Below are 24,283 nucleotides of genomic sequence, written 5' to 3'. Positions count from 1 at the left end.
AAAAGAAAGTATATGGTATGATCATAACTACGTCAAAATAGTGCCTTGGCCAAAAAGTTCGTTCAGGTTTTTCCGTATGGAAAAACAAATTTTTCCATATTCCAAAATATTGCGTTGGCCAACTAACTTTTTTGTCCAACCCAATATATCCACAGGAAAAAGACTGAAAGAAATACCCAATATGTAAACACTGGTAGGATGAGTGATTTATTTTCTTTTAATCCTTCTCTATAATTTCCTATTTTTCTAAAAAGAGCAAAACTAATGTTTTTTCCTTTGTATAATCTTTAACCCTCAGTGTTCTTGATGAGGGAAGTCATTTACACCTGTCCTACCTGAATTACTGGCTTAGTTTCTACCAAGAATTAAATCACTACACTGCTTTAAATCTGTAATACTACTTGGCCAACACCCTCTAAAATTCCAGTCATAGCACAGTTTGCTAGATCTCAAAATAACTTTAAAGAGAGTGACAAAGGGAATTCCCTGGTGGTCCAGTGGGTAAGACTCCATGCTCCCAATGCAGGGGGCCCAGGTTCAATCCCTGGTCGGGGAACTAGATCCCACATGCATGCCGCAACTAAGAAGCCCACATGCTGCAACTAAGACCCAGTGCAGCCTAAATAAATAAATATTAAAAAAACAAAACAAAGAGAGTGACAGAAAATTTCTCTTAAAGGACTTTGTCAATTGTTAAGAACAGCTCAGTTCAACATTTCTAAGCACTTGTTTCTGTCTGGCCCCATGCTTGAGGTTAGATATAAAAAAATAAATAAAAACACAGACATCCCTCAAGAAGTTTCCAGTCGAATAAGAAGTAAAGAGGCTGACTTTGCCTGTTTAGCTAAAATTCAAGAGGGGCTGAGACAAAATAATTTTCCTGAGAAAGAAACTAACCAAGTCATCAATATTTACTCAAGCTATACTTTGAGTCTCAAGATAGCAAATGAGAGACCTAATTTTGCTCCCATAGCTCCAAAAAAAACAAACTCAGCCACTAGAATTCCTATTTCTAGTATCACACTAGGCCCTTGATTTAGTGTTTTCTAACTGCAAACAATGTCACTAGTAAGAACTACCACTTTTTCTCTGCTATGGCAGCCACTTTACATAGATTCTTTCTAATCTTTACAACCATGAAACATGGGCATTCCAATTACCATTTTACAAACAAGAAAATTGAAATTCAGCAATATTAAGTTCTTTGCCAAGAAAATATGAAGGGTATAAATGTCATACATGACCAAATTAGAGAAACTAACCACATTGGATCCTTCTGCTTACTCTAGAAATCCAAGAGCCTCCACCCCTTTCTCTAGTGGGGCAATAGTACAGAGATCACCACTGAGGTTCCATAGACAAGTTCGCTTTCTTGGCTAAACCAAAGCTTGGACCAGTAAGAGACAAAAATTAAATGAAATTCTTAATAATATTCCCTAGTGATTCTACAAGCAAAAATCACATTCCTAAAGCCCCGTCACTGTCTCCCTGCCTTCGGCACCTGTCTGATAAGCTGTTTCTTCTTTGCCGACTCTGGCATATTGTGAACATGTTGGAACAATTCTCTTAGTGCCTCTCCCGTACGCTGCTGGGTCTCCTCCTGATGAAGGCAGGAATCTCGCTGGTTCCATTTCTGAGATCTTGTCACTTGGAAGGAGCTGGTATGACATGAAGCTATCAGATCAAGATCATCCTATGGAAAATTTAAAAGAAAAGTGAATTAATATATCCTGCCAGGTTTGTTTCCAGATTCCCACCACACTGGAACAAAAAAAGGGGAGATGTGGGAAACATGGTATACTCTTACATGTAGGAACGAGAAAAATCTAAACACTATCATCAGATAAAGAGAAACCTACAATTATAGACTATATCAACAGCCCACTTCCATGACCTGCCCAGAAAACCTAAATTCATTTAGAATATTGCTACCAAAAATTATATTTATATAATAGGCCAGTTTTCAGAGCATCCTTTAATCTCACATAATTTTCATTGGTATCCTATGAGTTAAGCAGTGAAAGTATATTACTCCCATTTCATTGAAGAAGAAATTGAAGTTAAGCTATAAGTTTAAAATCATCTAAAAAATCATCTAGATACTAACGTGACAGACCCATCTTAGAGACCAAGTACACTGGTTCTTGGCTGGTGCTCAAATGACAATATGTGATAACTACACAGCAGTGGTAGAGGAACAAAAACAACTCTCTAAGAAAAACCATACTCCAGTTAAACTAGCTGAAATAAAATCCTGTTTTCCTGGTCACACCAAATATTTGCTGAATGAGAGGTAGAAACCAACAGGAGCCGAAAAAAAAGCATAAGATGACAGCTTAAGTTTCTAATCAAGACAGACTAAAAAAACAATCATCAAAAAGTGCTTGTGACGTTTTTTTAAACTTCTCACTTTTAAAACTCAATAATCATGTAATCTTGTTAATAAGCATCACACATTTGCTTTCTAAAGCTCATAAGGTCTCAAGTCTTCTAGACATTTCAGAGTGTTACCTTACCACCAAACTTGAAAGAATGTATTACATAAAACTGTAATTTCATAACTAAAAATATTTAATACATTTGCTATTTACAGACTGTTTTTTTCAACTATAACACATTTTATTTTCTTATGTCTTTACTTTGATTTCATACTTTGTTTTAAAACTCCACTAATTTGGGCTTCCCTGGTGGCGCAGTGGTTGACAGTCCGCCTGCCGATGCAGGGGACATGGGTTAGTGCCCCAATCCGGGAAGATCCCACATGCCGCGGAGCAGCTAGGCCCATGAGCCATGGCCTCTGAGCCTGCACGTCCGGAGCCTGTGCTCCACAACAGCAGAGGCCACAACAGTGAGAGGCCCGCGTACCGCAAAAAAAAAAAAAAAAAAAAAAACTCCACTAATATTAACTAGCTCTCTCCTTGTTTGGGCTAAGAGCAATTTCCTATTCTTACCTTTGATGCTTGCGTTCTAGAACCCAAATAGTTCAATCTGGCACATTCCCGAATATAAGCAGGAGCCTGGGCAGGATATAAAAGAAAAACAAGAACAAATGGTTAGCAGAATCTAAAATTCTTTCAGGTCATAAGGACAGGGGTTCTTAAAATGATCTGACTGGCAGATTACTCTGGAAAAACAAAAGATCCTCAAAATACCCTATTTCATAGTTTCCTTTTTCTTGCCACCAAAAAGATAGCTCAACAAATCCAACAGGAAAACTGTGACAAGACACTACTGTAGTTTTAAAAATCATATATGGCATATGTGTGTGTATATATATGATTTTTTCAAATAAGCCACAACAGACATTTGTAGTAATGTTTATATTTGACAGAAACTACCCCCAAATCCTCACAAATTTCAAGTGGTCCCTAAATCACATTTTAGAATCACTGTATAGAAAATACCATTTAGAATTACTATGGAGTAACAACAGACAAGGAGGAATTTAGCTTATTGGTATATTACCCGGAATCCTGTGATAAGCATCCTGACACAGTCCTAGTAGAAGTGTAAATAATGCAACCACTATGAAAGAGAATTTGGCAGCATCTAAAAAAATTACATTTTCATTTACCCTTTAAACCAGAAATTTCACTTCTGAAAATCTATCCTGAAGATATTACTCCAGAAATAAAAAACATACTTGCATAAGATTAATCAAAATATTAGACACAACCGAAATGTCTATTAATAGGAGGATGGTTAAATAAACTTTTATACATCCATACAACACAGTACTATGCAGTTATTAAAAATGAGAGAAGGGAGGGAGGGAAGAAACACTTTACGAACTGATATGAGTGATTTCCAGGATCTGCTGTTGAGTGAGAAAAGTTACAGAGCAGTGTATAAAGCACTTGTGTAAGGAAGAAGAGGAAATAAAAATATACACACATATACACAATAATTTGTTTTTACAAAAAGAAACACAAAGAAAACACTAAGAGAATAAACCATAAAACAATGAAAATGGTTAGGGAAAGGACTGAAATTTCTCTAAATATACCTTTTTGTGTAGTTTTGACTTTTTAACCATATAAATATACCAGAGGTTCAAAAAATAAAATTAAATCCAAAAGGAAAAGAGGCAAACACTAAACCTGTACAACAACAACAAAAAAATATATCTGTGTATCAAATTGAAAAAAAAAAAAAGGGACTTCCCTGGTGGTCCAGTGGCTAAGACGCCATGCTCCCAATGCAGGGGGCCAGGTTCAATCCCTGGTCAGCAAACTAGATCCCACATGCCGAAACTAAGAGTTCGCATGCCGCAATTAAAGATCTCGCATGCTGCAACTAAAGATCCCGCATGTCATAACTAAGATCTGGCACAGCCAAATAAGTAAATAAATATGTTTTTTTAAATGATAACATAAGCACAGAGAAAGGAATTATTTCACCTAACTTTTGAAAACTGTATTCTGACTATACAACCTTAGTGAGATATATTCAAGGGAAAAGGAACTGTAAGGAAATCCTAAACTTCCATCAACAGATTTACAGAAGTTTATTGTTAGTAGTAATAGTTCTATTATTTTGAAATTAATTTATTATATTGTAGGATAAAGCAACTAACATATATAAATGCTATTAAAATCTGGAATTTACAATGTAAAAATTTACATTTATACAAATATAAAGTAAAAGAAGTCAAGAAAAAGCTCTGTAGTGTTAAATTATACTCCAATAAACATGTAAAAAAAAATCCTCTGAACAACTATTTTAATCCTCTATTTTACTTTGAGGAAGATATGAAATTAGTTTTTAGGATGTCTCAAATAGAGGGAAAAAAAGAAACCCTTATAAAGATTGAAAATGTATCTAAAACTACTGTCTCCATCAACAAAATCCATGTAAATACCTAAAATTCAGTGGAATAGCCAGTACATACCTAATTCACAGCCTGGAACTTCTGAATAGATCTGACCAATATATTTTTTTAAAAAACCTTCAAAACTATGTCAACAAATCCTGTTAATGTCTTGAAAATCAGAGTCCTGCTGTCAAGTCTCTTAAGCTATCCCTTATCTCTTTCCACTCAGCCTAGTGTCAAATATAGATGAGAGAAACATAGTCATTGCTACTAGCCTAAGCACATGTACTTTCTCTTCACAAATGGTATGTAATTATTTTGAGCTTAAAATAAATGAATAACAATATTATTTAAAAAATTTAAAAAAAATCTGAATTGGAAATACTAATATGAACTAATGATTTCTTTTTAAAAAAATTTTAATTCTATTCCTTGCCCTCAAAGAGCCTAGAAGCAATGACACCCAAGAAACAATCAGTACGTATACCCAGTGTCAGTGGAAGAAATTAGGGCTCCCTGAAGAAAATAATTGATTCCAGGCCCAGGGCAGAGCAAGTATAAAGTAAGGTGGGGACATTTATGCCAGGATGGAAACACTCAAAGACTAATGGAGTCCTGTCAAAAAGACACAGCAGGAAGCTGCTTACAAGGGCTATCACAGGCCAAATTTGGTACAATTTGAAAATCAAAATTAACAACTGAAATTGACTAACACTTTGAATAACTAAAAATCCATGGGTCTACAGAGACTCATAATAAAAGAGACCAAGAGAGAGAAGGAAAGCTCTTCTCCAAAGAAGAAAGTCAGCTAATAAAGATTAATAATATAATTAGAAAATCACTGTTTTGTGATACACAATATAGTTATACTGTCCAGCAGGATTATCAGTGGATGCTAAACCATTATATTAGTTAATTGCCCTGCAGGTTACTTACTACTTGCAAAGGGGAAAATGTACCTTTATAATTGAGAGATGTGACAAGTAGCAAAATTAGCATTACTGAGAGTAAGACAATCTACATTCTGTGCCTCCTAATATGATGCAATATGATGTATACAAACATCACCTATGAATCTTTGCCAAAAATGCTTAACCTGAATCTAATCAAGCCTCTAAAACTAACTTGTGGTTTATAGGAACTACATAGAAAGGGATGAAGGAACAGGTTAAATAACCTTGAAAAAACAGTAAGACAAATTTAAAATGTGGAATATTCTACAATAGGCCTGAATGCTTCAACAAATCAATGACATGAAGATAAAGGGTAGTAATTATTCCAGATTAAAAGTGATATAACAATCGAAAGCAACACATAAGCCTTGATCGGTTTATGTTTTGTTTTGGTTTTTTACATCTTTATTGGAACATAATTGCTTCACAATGGTGTGTTAGTTTCTGTTGTACAACAAAGTAAATCAGCTATATGTACCCATATATCCCCATATCTCCTCCCTCTTGCATCTCCCTCCCACCCTCCCTATCCCACCCCTCTAGGTAGTCACAAGGCACTGAGCTGATCTCCCTGGGCTATGCGGCTGCTTCCCACTAGCTATCTATTTTACATTTGGTAGTGTATATATGTCAAGTTTATGTTTTTTATATATTTTTAAATAAATTTATTTATTTATTTTGGCTGCATTGGGTCTTTGTTGCTGTGCACAGGCTTTCTCTAGTTGCGGCGTGTGGGCTTTCTCTAGTTGCGGCGAGTGGCGGCTACTTTTTGTTGCAGTGAGTGGGCTTCTCAATGCTATGGCTTCTCTTGTTGCGGAGCACGGGCTCTAGGTGCGCGGGCTTCAGTAATTGTGGCACACAGGCTCAGTAGTTATGGCTCGCAGGCTCTAGAATGCAGACTCAGTAGTTGTGGTGCACGGGCTTAGTTACTCTGCAGCATGTGGGATCTTACTGGACCAGGGCTCAAACCCGTGTCCCCTGCATTGGCGGGTGGATTCTTAACCACTGCGCCACCAGGGAAGTCCAAGTTTACGTTTTTTAAAAAAGCAGGTATGAAATACATTCTTAGGACAACTGGGGAATTTAAATATGAACTGAATATTAGCTGATATGAAATTCTTGTAAATCTTCTTAGATGTGATAACAATACTGTGACTATTAGGAGAATATTCGTATTCTTAGGAGATGCATGCTTAAGTATTAAAGGACAAAATATCATGATATCAGTGGTTCAGGCAAAAAAAAAAAAAAAAAAGCATGAATATATAGAGGACTTCCCTGGTGGTGCAGTGGTTAAGAATCCGCCTGCTGACACAGGGGCACGTGTTTGAGCCCTGGCCCGGGAGGATCCCACATGCCATAGAGCAACTAAGCCTGTGCGCCACAACTACTGAGCCTACACTCTAGAGCCTGTGAGCAGCAACTACTGAGCCCGCGTGCCTGGAGCCCATGTTCTGCAACAAGAGAAGCCACTGCAATGAGGAGCCCACGCACAGCAATGAGAAGCAGTCCCCGCTCGCCGCAGCTAAAGAAAGCCTGCACGTAGCAACAAAGACCCAACGCAGCCAAAAATCAATCAATCAATTAATTAATTAATTTAAAAAAAAAAAAATATATATATATATATATAGAGAGAGAGAGAGAGAGATAAAGCAAATATGGCAAATGGTGACATTTGTTGAATCTGAGAGTTATCTGTTTCACTCTTTCAACTTTTCTCTATATTTGAAAAACTTCACAAAGAAGTTTTCAAAAAAGAGTCTCATGACAAAGACATTATGCTATCTATAGTTTAATTTTTACCTTGGTAAATTATAAAGCAGAGCCAAAGGAAATTTCCTCCAAACAAGAATATGACAGCCCACATCACCTATTCTATAACTTCATTTAAAAAAAAAAAAAAACAAACCTCTGCCCCAAAAAGATACTATGAGCTGAAGGGATACTCAGAAAGGGAGCCAGAAGCAGACAGGTTTAAATGAAAATCTGAGGGTCCAAGGTATTTTACAGTTCATAGGACTTCCCAGATAAAATGGGAATTGGCCTCAACTATATATACGTCATAATTCCCTAGGAAAAGATGTGGTGACTCCTATTGAAAAGAGAGAAAACCAGACTAGGTCAGATGGACTGATAACAGTAGAAGATAGAACTATAAATAGTTAGGAATAATTTTAGAGAAAAAAAATTCAAAGAACACAGAATGAGGCAACATAGAATCTGAGGATTAGGAGGTAAACTGTCCACCCAAGGAAACCTGAGAACAAGAAAAAGACAACAAAGGGACTTCCCTGGTGGTCCAGTGGGTAAGACTCCACGCTCCCAATGCAGGGGGCCCAGGTTGGATCCCTGGTCAGGGAACTAGATCCTGCATGCATGCCGCAACTAAGAGTCCGCATGCTACAACTAAGAAGCCCACACACCACAACTAAGAAGCCCGCATGCCGCAACTAAAAGATCCCACACGCGGCAACGAAGATCCTGAGTGCCGTAACTAAGACCCGGCGCAGCCTAAGTAAATAAATGAATAATTTTTTTTTAATTTATTAAAATAAAAAGGAAGACAACAAAGCACAAGAAGAACAAATCTGGGGTAAAGTAGGACCTGAGAATAAGTATAGAGCACACAGAACAATCAACCATTTTTCATCCAGGAACAGCTCAGGGAAGAACCTACTCAGCCAAAGTGGTGAAGCAGATGCCCACAAGGACAATGGTTCTGACTCAAATCCAAAGAGAAAAGTCCTGAGACTAAAATAAATCTCAAAAAAAAAAAAAAAAAGACATTCTTTGTCTCCTTTAGAGATAAACAGAGGCTCAAAGAGTGCTCACACTAGCCTGGAAACAAAGGTAAATAGCAAATAAGAATCAAAACCCCAAGGATTGAGGAGCTAAAAGAGGGATCTATGGAAGAGAAAGGAAGAGTAAAAAATAGAGAATGTCTGAAAGAATCTAATAATTAGAACTTGTACCAAGCCAAATTACATCTAGGAGACTGTACTCATGTTTTATCTCTAAGGTTTGTACAATCTGTATTCTCAAGATCCTCCACAGTGATATGTTATCTGACATAGTAAAAGGGACTTTGCTGGTGTGATTAAGTTAAAGACCTTGCAATGGGGATAGTATCCTAGGCTATCCAGGCAGGTCCACTATAATCACATGGGTCCTTACAAGCAGAGAACCTTTCCCAGCTGTGGTTAGAAGGAAACATCACTATGGAAGAAGGATCAGAAAGACACAACATTGCTAGCCTTGAAGATGGAGGTAGGGGACTAGGATCCAAGGGGACTATGATCCAAGGACTATGATCCAACTTCTAGATCAACCTCTAGAAGTTGGAAAAGGCAAGTAAACGGATTTTCCCCTAGAACATCCAGAAAGGATTGCATCCCTGCCAACACCTTAATTTTAGCCCAGTGAGACTCATGTCAGACTTCTGACCTACAGAACTGTAAGATAACAAATTTGTGTTGTTTTAAGTCACTTTAAAAAAATCCTTCACAGTGAAGTACAACTTCATTGCATATTTGAATTGTACTGGACAATGAGCAAGAGAGAATGGGCTCTACAGGTAAAGAGATCAGAAGGTGGAAAAGTTAGAAACCATGAGATTCAATGAGATCTCTGAGAACCCACCTCTCTTTCAACTTGTGAGTGGTGGGCTATGAAAAGTTAATCTCATATCAGTGGTAACAAGAGAACGCAACAGAAGGAGAGTTCTATTAGGAACTGCACCTAGAAATTCCCCATCTTGATTCACAACTACTGTCAGTTAATTGCACTCTCCGTACACACAACTCCTCTCAACTTATTCCTATAAATCCATGCTTTGGAACTAGCTCTTCCCCTAAATGAGAAGTATATAAAGAACTGGCTTGAAAGATCTTTGTTCATCATTAAAAACCATTCTTTCTCCTGTTGTCCTATGTCTACTGCTCTAATTCACTTACCTAGATCTTGACTTCTAATTGACCATAATCTTTGACTTCGGCACCTAAGCCCTGACCCTTTGTTTTACAGCCTACTAAATCAAAGATTCTGATCTGTCATTTCTAAACTCTGGACTTTGGATCACTTGCCATCCTGTAGTGGGTAAATCCTACGGTGGCCTCCATGTTCACATTCTGCATAATTCCCTCTTCCTGAGTGTGAATGGACTTGTGACTTGTTTCTAACCAACAGAATATTGGTGACTGAATGTTGCTCCTGTGATGATCAGGTTATATAATATGCTAAAGTGATGGGATGGCATAACTGTGATTAAATTATGATATATACATTTATAATACATTATATATATAAAATATGTATTATATATAAGATATATATAAAATATATCTTCATCTGAATCTTGTTAGAACATACTAGAGAGACTCTCCTGTTGGCCTTGCAGAATCAAGCTACTATAAAGTAAGAAGAGAGACAAATTGAAGGAAAAACTATGTTAAACAAAAAGGAACCAAAACTAGCCAGAGCAACTAGGCAAGAAAAAGAAATAAAAGAGAGCCAAATTGGAAAGGAGTAACATTATCTCTGTTCATAGATGATATGATGTTATATATAGAAAACTCTAAAGATTTCAAAGAAAAATTGTTAGAACTGATAAACAAATTCAGCAAAGTAGCAGGATACAAAGTCAACACACAAAAATCAGTTGTATTTCTATACACTAACAATGAACAATCCAAAAAGGAAATTAAGAAAACAATTACATTTACAATAGCATCAAAAAGAATAAAATACTTAGGAATTAACTTAACCAAGGAGATGAAAGATTTGTACAATGAAAACTACAAAACATTAACGAAAAAAATTAAAGTCAACATAAATAAATGGAAAGACATCCCCTGTTCATGGATTGGAAGACTTAACACTGTTAAAATGTCAATACTACCCAAAATAATCTACTGCAATCCCTATCAAAATCCCAACGACAGTTTTTGTAGAAATAGAAAAATCGGGACATCCCTGGTGGCACAATAGTTAAGAATCCGCCTGCCAATGCAGGGGACACAGGTTTGAGCCCTGGTCCCGGAAGATCCCACATGCTGTGGAGCAACTAAGACCATGCACCAAAACTACTGAGCCTGCGCTCTAGAGCCCGCAAGCCACAACTATGGAGCCCACATGTCACAACTACTGAAGCCCAAGCACCTAGAGCCTGTGCTCCGCAACAAGAGAAGCCACCGCAATGAGAAGCCCACGCACTGCAACCAAGAGTAGCCCCCGCTTGCTGCAACTAGAGAAAGCCCACGCACAGCAACAAAGACCCAACGCAGCCAAAAATAAATAAATATATAAATAAATTTATATATTAAAAAAAAAGGAAATAGAAAAATCCATCCTAAAATTCATATGAAATCTCAAGGGACCCCCAATAGCTAAAACAATCTTGAAAAAGAACAATGCTAGAAGACTCACATTTCCTTATTTCAAAACTTACTACAAAGCTACAGTAATCAAAACAGTATGGTACTGGCATAAAGATAAACATATAGACCAACTGAATAGAATAGAGTCCAGAGATAAACCCTCAAATATACGAATTTTCAACAAGATTGGCAAGACTATTCAATGGGGAAAGGACAGTTTTTTCAACAAATGATGTTGGTAAAACTGGATATCCACATGCAAAAGGATGAAGTTGGACCACTACCTAATACCATATACAAAAATTACCCAGAATAGATAAATGTAAGATGTAAAACAATAAAACTCTTAAAAGAAAGTAAAGGGCAAAGCCTTCACAGCATTGGATTTGGCAATGATTTCTTGCATATGACACCAAAAGCACAGGCAACAAAAGAAAAAAATAGACAAATGGGACTTCATAAAAATTTTTAAATTTTGTGCAGCAAGACACTATCAACAGAGTAAAAGGCAATCCACAGAATGGGAGGAAATACTTGCACATCATAAATCTGATAAGGGATTAATATCTAGAATATATAAAGAACACCTGCAACTCAATAACAAAAAAGCAAACAACCCAATTCAAACATGGGTGGGAATTCCCTGCTGGTCCAGTGGTTAGGACTTGGTGCTTTCACTGCTGTGGCCTGGGTTCAATCCCTGGTCAGGGAACTAAGATCCCACAAGCCGCATGGTGCAGCCAAAAAAAAATGGGCAAAGGACTTGAATAGACATTTCTCCAAAGAAGATACGCAGATAAGCAACAAGCACATGAAAAGATGTTCAACATCACATCACTAATCATTAGGAAAATGCAAATTGAAACTACAATGAGTTACCACCTCACAACCATTAACACAGCTATAATCAAAAAAATTCCCAAAACAAAGTAACAAGTGTTGGTGAGGATGCAAAGTAATGGGAACCCTTGTGCCTTGTTGGTGAGACGGTAAAATGTAAGCATTATAGCAACTATGGAAAACAGTATGGCAGTTCTGTTAGAATTACCATATGATCCAGCAATTCCACTTCTGGGTATAGAGTCATACCTGAGGATCCAAGGTTACTGGTTCCAGGATTTCCCCATGGATACCAAAATCCACAGATACTCAAGTCCCTTATATAAAATGGCACAGTATCTGCATATAACCTATACACATCTTCCTGTATACTTTAAATCATATGTAGATTACTTATAATACCTAATACAATGCAAATGCTATGTAAATAGTTATAAATACAATGTAAGTGATATATAAATAGTTGCTGGTGTGCAGCAAATTCAAGTTTTGCTTTTTGGAACTTTCTAGAATTTTTTTTCCAAATATTTTTAATCTGCCATTGGTTGAATCTGTGGATGGGGAACCCACAGATACAGAGAGCCAACTATATACCCAAAAGAATTAAAAACAGAGTCTAGAAGACATATTGTATGTCCATGTTCAGAGAAGCATTATTCACAAGCACTAAATGTGGAGGGAACCCAAGTGTCCTCAACAGATGAATGGATAAGCAAAATGTGGTATATACAGTGAATGAAATGTCAGCCTTAAAAAGGAAGGAAATCCTGACAAATGCTACAACATAGATGAACCTTGAAGACATTATGCTAAAGGAAATAAGCCAATCACTAAAATTGATTGATTCCACTTTTATGACATACTTAAAGTGGTCAAAATCGTACAGACAGAAAGTAGAATGGTGGTTGCCAGGGCCAAGGGGGAGGGATGAATGGGGAGTTATGTTTAATGGGTATAGCGTTTCAGTTTTGCAAGATGAAAAGAGTTCTGGCGATGGATGGTGGTGATGGTTTACATAATAATATGAATGTAATTAATGCCACTGGCCTGTACACATATAGTAAATGTTGTCATATGTATTTTACCACATTTTTCTTTTTTTTAATTGAAGAAAGACAAAAAAAGAACCAGAACTGAGTGGTCTTAAAAATTCTCAGCCTTGGGCTTCCCTGGTGGCGCAGTGGTTGAGAGTCTGCCTGCCGATGCAGGGGACATGGGTTCGTGCCCCGGTACGGGAAGATCCCACATGCCGCGGAGCGGCTAGGCCCGTGAGCCATGGCTGCTGAGCCTACGGGTCCGGAGCCTGTGCTCTGCAACGGGAGAGGCCACAACAGTGAAAGGCCCACATACCGCAAAAAAAAAAAAAAAAAAAAAAAATTCTCAGCCTTTCCAGATGGCAAAAGATGCTAAAATTAAGAAATTCACCATCAGGAAAGTATACTCTAAAGAAAAGGCCAAGGATGTGACTATGCAACTTTTTGCTAAAAATCTTAGAAACATTAAAAGGTCAGAATATTCAGTTACACAAAGGGCCCTTTCAAAGAGTAAAAGGTATGCCTACCAGATACTCTCAATCCAACCAGAGGGCCTCCAGGAAGCTTAAAGGTATTGTCCCTCAGCCTTCTCAGCAAGAGTCCAAGAAAGAGATGGGTTTATCTTTAAATTTATCTTCTGAGTGAATCCCACTAAAATCCACAGAGACCCACTAAATTATTGAGAAAATCATGTTGACAGACATGTTTGCATTAAAAAGGACAATAAATACAAGATGAAAGGAGGCTGTCAAAATTCTACTGGCTGGAAGCAGACAGGATAAAAGTACTCTGCTTCCAACATCTGCTGTCTTTCATGAAAAAGGAAGGATGACTCGGGCATGGAGCCAATTGCCCAGGGGGCAGAGCCCTACTCAGCTTCTAGGTACCTCCATATTCTTCCCCACCTTAGTTGTTCCCTCTGAGTTTTACCACTGTCCGATCTGGTTTCCAGTTCCAGTCAGGGCCTTTCTTATCTAGTCATCTTAATAGCCCTCTCAGGATCCCACCGTGTTCCATCCTCCTTGTCCAAATCCCATTCATTACCTACCTTAAAAAGTTTCTGAGAGTGTTTAATCATAAAAGTCATCCCATTGTTTAACTTTGTGATATTCTCTTGAAGGTCATTTGCAGTGACCTATTCAGAGCAAAAGAAACCAAAAAAGGGAGATGAAAAGCTGGGAGGTAGAAGGCAGATACTCCCATTTACTTATCAGTAAGCTAATTCTTTCAAACATACGATAGTTTCTATCTCCAAGAAAGCTGACTCTAATACAACATTTAATTCTGGAAAGGTTTTTTGGTTCAGCAGGTTTCCACTAGAGATGATATAATCTAGGAAGAACCACGTGTCCCTGAAGTGATCAGGAAATCCTTGAGAACCAATCTTCATTTCCTAATTCTGCCTGATAATCAGACATACATGCAGAGTTACTAAAGAAGATCTACCCTGGGAAAAGGGGAAAGAAGAATAGAATCTGTAACAATCACCAAGGACATTGCTCTCTAGAGAAACTACAGTTTCTCCAAAGACGAAAGAGAACTGTCACTACTAATTGATACCAGAGGTGACATCTGTTTCTTAAAAACACAGTCACATGGTCACTGATTACCTTCTCTTGTTTCCTCTGCCTTTTTTTTAAGCACTTCAGCATATCTACTATACCAAAGCCCGCATCCTCAACATGTATCTTTGTTACTTAATGTTTGCTTATACTAAGACCTCTTTCACAGGCTTCTCTTTACAGTCAATGCTTCTCTTTACAGTCACAGATCACTTACTCCTTTTCAGTCTCAGTGAGCTCGTTCTAAAATTCTTTCACTACGAGGCTTTATCTCCTTAACATGGACAAATGTTGGTGTGTCTTTTTCTTCTCACACACCTCCCCTTCATCAACCTTTCTCTGGGCAGAAGCTCTTCCTGGCCCAGAGCTTTATATTATTTTTTCACTAGTTGCTTGTTAGGCAAAACATCTTACACAACCTCTCTCCTTTACCTTCCTTTTCTCATTTCCTATAATCCCCAAAATCTTTTATAAGTCACTATATCCCATCTATTTCTATTATCTTCCCAACAATCCTGTCAAGTAAGTGGAAAAGGTGCTATTATGCCCAGCTTAAAGAGGAGGAGCCTACGCACAGAAAGAGGAAAGGACACAGTTAACAGGGGTTTGCAGCTTCCAACCCAGTTATCCTGACTCTAATTCCATCATACAGTAAAACCTATTTTATGAATGGACAGGAATATGAAGCTACGTGCTTCCAGGCCAAGAATTAGTTCAAAAGCCTTTAGATAATGCACTTCTCGTGTAAGTCACTAAGAAGGGCATGGTCTCAGTAATAAGAAGCATATTCAGCTTTATTTAAGGAGAGTACATCTATAGGATATAGAAAAGCTACAACAAGGCAGGTTTGCTCTCTGTGTCATCTTATCTAAAAGCTCAGTGACACTATCCTGTAAGATCATACAGCTCTATTCTAAATTTATACCATTCAATCTTCAGAAATCAATTTGATTTCCCAAGAAGGCTTTCATGTTAAGAAGGAATTTACATTGACCAGCCAAAATCAGTATTCTAGTTTATTTAGTAGCTATATTTTCCTCTAAGAATTTCCACTAATAAATTGCTAATCAGGTTTGTCAAGAGATTGACTTATAATTTATAAGCAAGATTAACAGGAATTGGCCCCCTCAGGTTTAATAACTCTTAAATGAACTAATAAAGGAAGTTCCTAGCCTTGTAAAGCTGAAGACTAGACCTTGGGCCCTTGATAACCTCACCAAGGTACAGCCATAGGACGAGGGCCAGCCCAAGAAAACCAAGCAGTCTTTCCTTTTTCCCTCAACACTTACATTTTTTGGCCACAAGACATGGGGCGCAAACATAAGGGCAAGGTTATAGGCAGACATCTTATTCTTGTCTTGTTTCTTTGCTGTCTGGTACAGGAGATCAAGCAATAACTTCAGCAAGTTACGATTGGGTGGAGGGAGAATGAGGAATAGCAACTGAAGAGCCTCAATTTGCCGCTCTTTATCTGGTACATTGGTCTTGTTTCCTTTATCATCAAACTGCATCAAATCTTGAGGACAAAAGAGGTGATTGCAAAGGAGGGAGAAAATACAAGCAAGAAAAAAAATCAATGCTCCTACTATTTATTATAATCAAAGAAAGAAAAAAAAAGAATCAAGCATAAATAGAGATTATAGCAAAATATAACAAAATAATGTCAATACAACTCAATAATTAAAAGAGAAAAACCCCATCAAAAATGGGCAAAAGACTTAAATAAACATTCCTCCAAAGAAGACATACAAGTGGCCAGTAAGCATTTGTATACTCAGTATCATTAGCTATCAGAGAAATGTAAATCAAAACCAAAATGAGATACTGCTTCATAACCAGAGGTGTGGCTATAGTCAAAAAGACTATAACAAGTGTTGCCAAGAATGCTGAGAAAATTAAACTCTCCTACACTGCTGGTGGGAATGTAAAATGGTGTGATCACTTTGGAAAACTGTTTGGCAGTTCCTCAAAAAGTTAAACATAGAGTTACCATATGACTTAGCAATCCCATTCCTAGGTATATACTCAAGAGAAATGAAAACATGTCCACACATATCTTTAATAATGCCACCCCTTCACATTTCCTCACCAAGATATTTTACTGCTAAAAAAATATGAGAGTGAATTATGCCCTGATAACAGGATGATCCAGGCAGCTCCTTATGGAGTCAGAATCATTGTTTCTCCCCTAACAAGCTACACAGGTTATCAATAAAAACAGTCCCCTAGATAATCAGAATTTCAAAAGACACTGAAAACCATTTGGGTATAATTCATATAGACCTGAAAATGATAACAACGTGTTGTTGAAACTGTTTAACTTCAAAAATAATTCCAGGTGTAGGAAAGGCAGATAATATTTCTAGAAACTGTCCCCTGTTAATACGAAATTGAAAACAAAAATCCCTCCCAGTTATCAGCAAGGGGTACCAAACGATACACCTGTGCCACACCTCAGTATGATATCAAAGAACAGTGAATCATGGGGTGGTGGAGGGGCGGTTTCAGATACTGCACTAAATAAACTCAACAGGAAAGCAAACAGAACAAGCATTCTTCATGTTAACCCTTATAAAAAGAACTTATCAATATTTCCCATATCTTTTTCAAATATCCAACAACTTTATTTCTCCCCCAAAATAACTGTAAAGTTATGTAACACTCTAGTAATATTTTCTCATTTGTATCATCTAAACTGTTCCTGAAAGTGCTAAAAAAAAATCTAATCTTATTAGATTTTAGAAATTCAAAACTCGGTTTTTATTTTAAGTAGTAAAAATTATTCAAAAGAAAAAAATTTTCTATTTATTTTCTTAAAATTAGAAGCAAGAGTAAAAGACTCAAGGGTAGAAAACTAAGTAAATATAGTATGGATGTGGATGCTGTGTGCACTTAGAGCCTATTGCAGCATAACAGCTGTGCAATTTAAGAATGAATAACACAAGCACAAAGGAGAAAGAGGAAACTATTTATGAGCTGAAAATGGAGCATTCTCCAAAACACAGTAAATGAAAAAAGCAAACCACAGAACCATGTGTATAACACCCTACCATTACATAAAAAGAAAGAAAAAGAATATATGTAGGTGTTTGTAAGTGTCTAAAATATCTCTGTAAGGATACATTAGAAATCAATAGCATTGGTTCCCTCTCGGAAGAAAAACTGAGTGCTGGGAACAGGGGTGGGGAAGAGGCTTTTCACTGTATACTCTTTGAACCTTTTGAATTTTAATTCATGTGAATGTATTGCCTATTTAGAAAACAAGTAAAATTATTTATAGGAAGCAAATTTCCAAGAGTAGAGATGATCTCAACTGAGGCATATTAATACTTAGCAAAAGCCTCAAACTAAGGCAAATATACAAAACTGTGACTACTGATTTGGGTAATTGATTTGGGTGTGTCAATCAATCCAGTGAAAAGCATACATAAATTAAGCAACTAAAATGTTCACAGCACAATGCTAGGATCCATCAGGAATACAAAAATAGGTAAAACCCAGACTTTATCTTCAAAGAAGTTTATTCCACAAAAAAAAATTTTGACCAAATCAACCATAACTAGCCAATGCTTATGAGTATTCAGAGAGCCCAGAAATATCATGAAGTCAAACAATATTAACAGAAGCACTGCTGTGGGTTACAAACAACAGAATATTCCAGATGACTTTACTAAATTGAAAGAAATGTATTCACATCTCTTTCTCACCTCCTATACTCACCAGCAATTTTGAGGTGTGCATGAAAATGTTTATGTGTCAGCAGGGGCTCAGGTAACTCTCCTAGAAACATCTTCAGCAAGGTAGCAACATCATTTGAGTGAAACTCCCCTGATTCCAAGTCGATATCAGTTCCATTATTGAGAGCATCCCTTAAAATCTGCTGTCGGACACTATTCCCTGGTACTCTAAACAAACCCTCTACTCTCAAGTCTGTTCAGCATGGAAGAGAAACAGACGACATGAAAAAGGAAATAAAAAGAGGAATTATGATTAAAATAAGTCATCTAAAAGACCACTTTATACTTGAAAGACCCTTTACAAAGAACTTGAAGGACGTTTTTGTCTTTCTTCCCAGATTAGTTTAGAACCTACTGGCCCCTGAGGAAACATATCTGAACATCCCTGAGCACCCAGAGATCTCCCAGACTGAGACGTGGTCCACCCAGGAGTCACTGAACCTCCTGAGGCACACCTCGAAACTGAATTTAACCTTTTTTTTTTTTTAATTTTCTGTTGAAATATAGTTGATTTACAGTGTTGTGTTAGTTTTAGGTGTACAGCAAAGTAAGATAGATAGATATATATATTCTTGTTTAGATTCTTTCCATTATAGGTTATTACAAGATATTGGGTATAGTTCCCTGTGCTATACAGTAGGTCCTTGTTGGTTATCTATTTTGTATATAGTAGTGTGTATATTGTTAATCCCAAACTCCTAATTTATCCCTCCTCACTCCCTGAATTTAACCTTAATAGTCAGAATGGGCTTGAAAAATAAGTTGGAAGAAAGCCAAATCTCCCTGAAGGCCCCTTCCCGTGGGTCATCTCAGACTTTGCTGGAGGGGCCAAGTTCATCTGTGGGGGTTCATTGCTCCTGTAAAACAGTTTCCCAGCCTAAAATGAATCTAGAGTCTCTGTGCTGCCCCAGGAATTAAAACTCTAACCTATCAGATCACCTTTCAGTCTAAGAGATTCCCAGAAGCTCAGGGTCATCCCAACTAAACGATTCTTCCCTCCCACCTATATTTTAAGCTAATCTAAGGGGATAAAAAAGATGAGACATATTGTTTTGGTTTGACCTGGAAGAAGCACGAGAGTTATGTTTTCAGCTTAGGTCCATATTTCTTTGTATAACCCCCTAATTCAGGGGTCCAAGTTCAAATGCCTACAACGCCAGGCTGGTAACAGTAAATGAATGAACAGGAACCCTAGCAAACTGAGGAGCACCTACCTGTGCTCCAGCTGACTGTGTCCAAGTGGCAACAGGGCCCAAGGATGCTAGATCTTCCTATTATTTCCTATTATCCAAAGAAGTTGAAAACCTGGACTGTTTCCATTTTAAAAGACTGACAACTTATTTTATTTTTAATTTAATCCTTTGCCAAACAAACAAAATATGAATATAGATGACTTAAACTCTTAGGCTGTCAGTTTGCAACCTCTGCTCTAGCTCCTAGCACAATGTCCCATATAGAATAAGACATAAATAAGTGTTAGTGTCAAATTTATCAAGACATCACATAAAGCCACACATTTCATATACACTCAGCTCTGCCAAACACTTAGAGCAATGACATAACCAGTATGACTACTAAAAAAATGAAAAAGGAATTAAGTGAAGAGTGTATTTTAATCAGAGAATTCTAGAGATGAAAAGTATCTTTGGCAATAAATTATGCTCCTTGGAGTAAATGTTATAAAGGAGCAACGTATTTTTACAGAAGAAATGTCTCTTTCAGTCAAGGGGAAATTGTGATTTCATAGACACTATCTAATGTATATATATCTTTGAGAGTATAAAACAAATCAATATATGAGATGAAATTTAAAAGGAAATATATTTAGAAACATACCACCTGAAATTATCATTGATTAGTGTCTTTGTTGATGGTTAATTGTCACCTAACAATTGCTAAATCAAGGATGTTAGCTCCCAGTAGAAAACTGACAATTCTTCATTAACAAAGAATGACAAAATTTCAAGTAGTCTTACTTTTGTGTAGATATTCAATCAGTTGGTATATACGGGCAATGCCTTCCTCTGTCAGTGGGGATCCAAATATTACTCCTTTTTCTGAAAAAAACCATACAATAGAACAAGGCTATATTTTCCACAAATAGTACAAAATCAGCATACTTAAAAGCAACATACCCCTCAAGTATATTATGTTACAGTTTAGCAAGTATTTTCACAGGGTCAGTAAACAAAAACCTTAAAGTTGGAAGTGTACCAGAAAATGTAATCAGAAAACTCTCAATCAACTCTCTGCGAGTTTAATCTTAGATGGTAGGTTCCTTGAAGGCAAAGACCATCTTCTTATTTAAGTAGCAATACCTAGAATATTGATATGTAATTTAAAAACAAACAAAAAATAGAACTTAGACCCATGATTGTCAGAGCATGATAGATTATCCACTAGAGTTGGTATAGGGTCTGATCTGTTATAATGTTTAAACTTTTTTTGCTGCCCTCAGGATTTCCTAATATTTAAAAAAACAGGGGCTTCCTTGGTGGTTCAGTGGTTAAGAATCTGCCTGCCAATGCAAGGGACATGGGTTCGAGCCCTGGTCCGGGAAGATCCCACATGCCGTGGAGCAACTAAGCCCATGTGCCACAACTACTAAGCCTGAGCTCTAGAGCCCGCAAGCCGCAACTACTGAGCCCACGTGCCACAACTACTGAAGCCTGCGCGCTTAGAGCCCGTGCTCCGCAACAAGAAAAGCCACCGCAATGAGAAGCCTGCGCACCGCAACAAAGAGTAGCCCCCGGTCACCGCAACTAGAGAAAGCCAGCGCACAGCAACGAAGACCCAACACAGCCAAAAATAAAAAATAAATTTATTTTAAAAAATAAATTAATTAAAAAAAATTAAAAAACAAAATAGTACCTCTTTAACATCTTATCAAAAGCAGTGTTAATAGTCATAATTTATTATATATATCACTAATAACTTATTTCTGAGAAGGCTTTTTTTGGGTGATTCATAGGTATTTGCCTTATCAAAGCATTCCATGGAATGAAAACATTTGAGAACTACTGCAATAAAAAAATGTTCAAACTTTCTTTACTGTACTCACCAGCTGTGAAACTTTGTATCTTTAATATTATTTTAGTATAGTATTAATAGGGCATGAAAATCAAGGTGCCCCTGATAACTACCTAAACTAATCATGTTATGTCTTGGGGACTGATATATATGCTTTAATTTATCTAGACAGTTTTTATAATTTTTATTAATATTACTTAAGGTTTTACTACTCATATAAATGAAAAATGACAAAAAGTGCTTTATAATAATAGCAACTCCTCCATGAACATGCAGATGTTCAGAATGAAGCCCAGGGAGCAGCTGAGACCTGCCCCCTTCACAGATACATCTCCTACCCTTTCTCTTGAGAGACATTAGAGACCGGAAGAATCCTGATGCCGGGCCGGCCCCACCAGGCAACTTAAGGTCCACTTCTCCCATCAGCTGAGCCAACTCAGTTCCAGGCAAGTCGATGAGCCTTGTGATATTGCTGACCACCAACTCGGTGAACACCTCAGGTTTCTCATGTCGGAGTTTCTCCACAAAAAAGTCAGGATTGAAGATAATGGGCTGACTTCGAAGGGAAGAGTCATTGCAGATAACAAAATTGCAGATGGCATCTCTGAAAACATGAAACAGAAGAATCTTTGGGGGGATCATTTTTAATATGGGTTTCGCATTCCCTCTCGACCATACAATTATTCATTCTTTCTGTGGGCATATATATAACCTACAGACTGGTCTTTTGAAAACCTAATCCCCAATCTGCTGACTGCATAAAAGAAGACAATTTGGGCTTGTTGCTGTTTAGGTTATATCCACCTTAGAATTTTAGTTTAAAGAAAAGACACCAAACAGCCTCTATGATATGACCTGAATTTGCCTCTTAATTTTAGGCATTCACTGCAAGAAGATAGAGATCCTTACAGCCTCCTGAGTCTAAGAGTATATTAGAACTGGCAGTCACATAGACCACTTTCCTTATTAAAACAGTCAAACCCTAAACAATTACCATTAAATTCTTGTAAAACATCAGAACTGCAGCTGTTCCCCCTAACACAGCAATGGGTAATCATTAAATTAAGGCCTTCCTGGGAGTATAGCCAGCACTGTATGGTATTTTCCATCCAGTGATTAACTGCTGACAGTAACACAGGCTAGTCGCAAATGCCACAGAAACCATGTGACAGTGAGCATGAGACTACTGAAGAGCTAAAACTATATCTAAACAGTATAGTAGACATTTTGAAAACATTTACTCTACCCTTAGGGTTCTTTGGTTCCTGGGTCCCTACACAGGCAGGTGTTTCCTTATAATCAGTCCCCTTCAACTGAGCCAGGCGCTTTGGATTCTGTTCCTCATAACCAAAAAGCCTTCACTAGAATGGAAGGCACTTACAGGTACATAAAATAGATATTAATTCAGCCTTGCCAAGGTTCAGAAATGGGTTTTATTTTAAAATCCTTCATTCTGGATGGCTTTGGCCCATCGTCTAAGTCCAAACTTTGCTCAGACAGGTTCTTCCTCTCTAAGGCACTTAAAAAAATTCTGTATTTTGCTTCTAATTTTACTCTTCTATCACTGAGTAATACTCAGCAGATATGTTCTGTTGGCCCTTGATCATAGCTGGTTTTCCACTCCTAAATTATTTGGGCTATACTTCTAGCAAAGCTCCTCTGACTCCCAGAAATATTTTCTTCCCTATTGTTTTCTAATTTTAACATGTTACATATAAGAACTGTATTATTCCATCTCTTGTAGCAGACACATCACCACTTGTTTGTATCCATTATCAATCATCTCTAATGGCTTATTCTAATTTTCATTATATAAACAGCCATCTATTATACAACCAATGAGTAAATGTAACACAAGCCAGAAAGGACAAGTCATCACATCTGTCAGACAAAGCTGAAATCCACCTGACTCAATCAAACATTCCCACAATAAAAACAATCACAACTTAAAAGTTTCCACAACACCCTAGGTACCAAAGCACTGTTCCAGGAAAAATGATATCTCTAAACATTAAATATAACTAATCTTTAACACACTTTGCCAATACTACATGGAACTTCTTTTTTTCTGGCCACACCACATGGCATGTGGGATCTTAGCTCCCCTGCAGTGGAAGCACAGAGTCTTAACCACTGCACCGCCAGGGAAGTCCTACATGGATCACTTTTAACATGGTATAATGAAAACAAGGCATGGGTAAATTTCAAAGTTCATCTCTACTTCCCTGAAAAGTTATTACATAATTTTATTCAACAGCCCAAATCTTCAGTTGGTGGCTACTAAATTTCTTTTCTCTAAAATGATAACATAAGAATTTACATAAAAATTATGAATGTGTATTTTCAAGCCAAAAAGTCATTAAAGAAAGAGAACTTAAAATGCTGTTTCCTCAACCTTTTTATACACTAAGGTTATTTTTCCTGTATAAATTCCTGTATAATTTTCCCTGTATAATCATTGGCAAATGATTATAATACAAGCCAAATAAAATCAAAAGCAATTTCATCCTAAGCATTGACAAAGCCTTTTTTTTTTTAATGTCAGCTTATTTCAGTCAAGAAATGAGTCAATAGACAACTATTACTTATAATCACTGCCAATGAGAAATTACTACTCTACTGAGAGAGCCAGAAAATCATGAAATGGGTTAGCACCAAAAAGAGTCTTAAAATTTATCAGATCTAAGCTTTTATGGATGTCACATCCCTTTTAATTCTGAAAAACAGAATCCAGATCAAATTAATTCTAACATATAAATGTACATGAATAGCATCCATTATATTCTTAAAGTAGAAACACATACATACATATAACCTCCAGATCTTTAGTTTATTAATATCCAGAGTAAGACTCAGTTGAGATTGCAAAACTTATATCACAGTTGACCTTCAGGCACTAAACTGGATCAAATAGACAAGTAGAAAGGAGCCGAAGGCAC

At 37.1% G+C, this 24,283-nt stretch overlaps 1 protein-coding gene across 1 annotated transcript in view; it reads right to left on the bottom strand.

The window, feature by feature from the left end:
- Window positions 1-24,283, bottom strand: part of ARHGAP19 (Rho GTPase activating protein 19) — a 54,550-nt gene that overhangs the window by 11,811 nt on the left and 18,456 nt on the right. The window contains exons 2-8 of the mRNA XM_060034373.1: window positions 21,683-21,948; window positions 20,291-20,371; window positions 18,298-18,507; window positions 15,867-16,093; window positions 14,064-14,150; window positions 2,952-3,017; window positions 1,502-1,693 (exon numbers count right to left, since the gene is read on the bottom strand). Of these exons, the coding sequence (XP_059890356.1) occupies window positions 1,502-1,693; window positions 2,952-3,017; window positions 14,064-14,150; window positions 15,867-16,093; window positions 18,298-18,507; window positions 20,291-20,371; window positions 21,683-21,948 (1,129 nt within the window). The remainder of the gene's footprint in view (window positions 1-1,501; window positions 1,694-2,951; window positions 3,018-14,063; window positions 14,151-15,866; window positions 16,094-18,297; window positions 18,508-20,290; window positions 20,372-21,682; window positions 21,949-24,283) is intronic.

Source organism: Delphinus delphis, chromosome 16 (genome assembly GCF_949987515.2).
Source record: "Delphinus delphis chromosome 16, mDelDel1.2, whole genome shotgun sequence".
In the NCBI taxonomy this organism is placed as follows: domain Eukaryota; kingdom Metazoa; phylum Chordata; class Mammalia; order Artiodactyla; family Delphinidae; genus Delphinus; species Delphinus delphis.
Note: the sequence above shows the minus strand (reverse complement) of the source record. Positions and strands in the feature narration are given on the sequence as shown.